Consider the following 2,962-nt stretch of genomic DNA (forward strand, 5'->3'; position numbering starts at 1 on the left):
CAATGGCACGGGGTTTTGATCCTACTTCATGTTCTGGCTTTGTGGGAGCCTAGCCAGTTTGGATGTTCACCTTCCTAGACATGGACGGAGGGGGGAGGACCTTGGACTTGCCACAGGGCAGGGAACCCTGACTGCTCTTTGGACTGGAGAGGGAGGGAGAGAAGAGTGGGGGGAGGGGAGGAAGGGCGGGAGGAGGGGGAGGGAAGTGGGAGGCTGGAAGGAGGCTGATACTTTTTTTTCCTTTTCTCAATAAAATAAAAAATGACAAAAAACTTTTTAAGATAACTATATTTATACATATTGAATATAAGTACTGAATAAAAGGAGCAATATCTACAATAAATATGATAAGATTATGAATGAAAGGGAGAGTTTCCCTTGAAATATAAAATATTTCTAGTTTAATGTGTGTATATGTGTGTATAATTTGAAGTAAAATATAGTTTACTGTACTTTTATCCAAATTGAAACTTTTCTAATGAAAACTAGATTGCCATGGAAATAAAATTATAGACATAAAATTCTTAAATTCTTTGCTTCTATATTTAATATTCTACAATAAAATTTGCTTCTGGATTCAAACATGAGAATATACAGGTATCTAAGAAAATTAAAACCAATTTAAGAACTTAATAAATCTTCTGAAATTCTTTTGTTAAAATAATTTATATGAAAGCCATATCTGTGTTTGCGAAAGTAGGACCTATATTCTGCTTCATCCATGAAAGTTGTAGAAAATTGTATCATAACTGTGGTGGACTGAATGAGAATCGCTCTTATAGGCTAATGTCTATGAATGTTTGCAATAGTGTGAGAAATATTAGGGCATGTCTGGTTTTTGGAGGTGTGTCACTGGAAGTAGGCATTGAGGTTTCAAAAGCCCATATCTGGCCCACTCATCTCTCTGCTTGCTGCCTGCAGACCAGAGTGGAAAACCTCCACTGCTACACCTGCCTGGTTCCCACCCTGATGATAATGAACTAATGCTGAAACTGTGAGCAAAGCCTTCCAGACTCGAGCACTGCTTAACCCTGCTATGGTTGGACTATTACACTCTGGCTCAACTGGGGAGGGGGAGGGTTGGGCACAAACAGTCTAACAAAGGAGGATCCTAAGCAATGGTGAGTATAATGCAAAAGAACACCCATGCTGTGTTAGAGGATAGCTCATTTATTAGGAGGAGGCAGGGGATAGTTATACCCCAGGAAGAATGGCTGTTTGGATCCATGTGGTGGTATGTTTTTGGTTGAGGCAACATTATCAAGGGTGCTTCATTTGTATACTCTGGAACAGCAGGGACCAAGAGAAGGAATCTTATAAAGTCATATAGAAAAAAAAGTAAGTCCAGTCTGGGATGTTTCAGTGATCAGATAAACAACAACCCATCGATGTAGCCTTTAGGCACATGAACATATCAGTTGTAACATGCATTGGGGTACATCAGACCCCCAGGAACTCAATCCGCTGGGGTCTTTTGGGGCCCTAGCAAAGCAGGGGAGCAACCAAACTCCTGCCCTCTCAGGATGAGAAAATCTGGGGTTTTAGGCATGCTTCGACACCTTCTTCTTAACTTCAGGCCAGCCAGGTAAAGGCCCCAGTTAAATGTTTTCCTTTGTAAGAATTGTAATAGTTGCCTTTTTCCTAGGTCTTCTCACAGCAGTAGAAACAACGAGGATCAGAGAAACCTAAAGAGGGATAATGTAGCTTAGTTGGAGACTTAGAGATCAACTTTGAACACAAATTCTGGAGTTTGCACTCTTAGAAAATGGTTTAAACTTCACCAATGTTATGTTTCCACCCTTAGAATAGGGCTTCACCCCAGAACATTAAGTAAACATTGCTTTGCTAGGGTTTCTACTTCAAAATACAATGAAGACATGGAAAAACTGAAATTTTATTTTACAGTTTTAAAACTTAGAAACCCAAAAGTAAATTGCCGAGTGGTCTGTTATTTTATTTATTTGGGGAGAATAGCATAGGTTTTGTCTTTTCTGAGGTCATCTGCCTTAATTTTGGGTAACCAGCTTCTCCATGTCATTTTTTCTGCCACATATAGAAATTCATAGTTCTTGAAAATACACAATCAAGAAGAATTACAGTCCATATTAATTCTACTTACTCTCCTCTCTTGATAGTCTTTGTCTCCTGACCTCATTATAGCCCCAAGTTGAAAGATCTTTGAAGAAACTGTGTCTGTAATCGGACATTTCTCTCCTGCCTGCGTGTTCCTAAATACCTGGCAGCCATTTTCCTAATAATTTACTCGGAGGCTTCATATTACTTATAATTGCTGGGCCAATAGCTCAGGCTTGTTACTAACTCTTATATTTTAAGTTAATTAACAGTCCTTATTTGTGCTCTGCCACATGATGATGCCTTTATTATCATGGCATGTTCATCTCCTGATCCCTCTGCATCTGGCTGGTGACTCTAGACTCTCCCCTTGTTCCCATCATCCTTAGTTTGATCGCCCTGTCTGTACTTCCTGCCTGGCTACTGGCTAATTCACATTTTATTAAATTAATTTGAGTGACAAACAGTTACAGTACGCAAATGATTATTCAACATATGTGGCTTTGCCTGTCGCTGTCGAGCAATAATTGGCTTCTTGTTCTTGCCCACCAGAATAGTGTGTAGCTCAGACTGGGACTGCAGATGAGGACTCCACAGCCAGACTGGTGTCATTTTCTGCTCTTTGAGGCCACCCTTTTTAGTCTTCCTTATGTTGTTCCTCCAGTTTTGGACTAGTAACAGTCACTGATTTCCTCTCAGTCCCTGAAAGCTTTGCTTCCCCTTTTGCTGCCTGAGAGTCAAACTTTTTTTTTTTAGAGACCTTTGTTATTAGATCAAACTTACATAACATTCTTCCTAATGTAAGCAGAATAAGGTCTTATAAAAATATTAATTGTATGTATGGATTCTCTGGATTAGGGGGCAACCTCTTTTGGGATAATTTTTAGAA

The 2,962-nt window shown here is 39.5% G+C and overlaps 1 protein-coding gene across 1 annotated transcript in view; it reads right to left on the reverse strand.

Annotated features, from left to right (window-relative positions):
* The window catches only part of LOC101984146 (2-oxoglutarate dehydrogenase-like, mitochondrial), an 18,993-nt gene extending 17,444 nt beyond the window's left edge, over positions 1–1,549 (reverse strand). The window contains exon 1 of the mRNA XM_005346765.2: positions 1,504–1,549. Coding sequence (XP_005346822.2) covers positions 1,504–1,549 — 46 coding nt within the window. The remainder of the gene's footprint in view (positions 1–1,503) is intronic.
* Positions 1,550–2,962: the final 1,413 nt, after the last annotated feature.

The sequence above is a fragment of the Microtus ochrogaster genome, chromosome 5, assembly GCF_000317375.1.
Source record: "Microtus ochrogaster isolate Prairie Vole_2 chromosome 5, MicOch1.0, whole genome shotgun sequence".
Lineage (NCBI taxonomy): Eukaryota > Metazoa > Chordata > Mammalia > Rodentia > Cricetidae > Microtus > Microtus ochrogaster.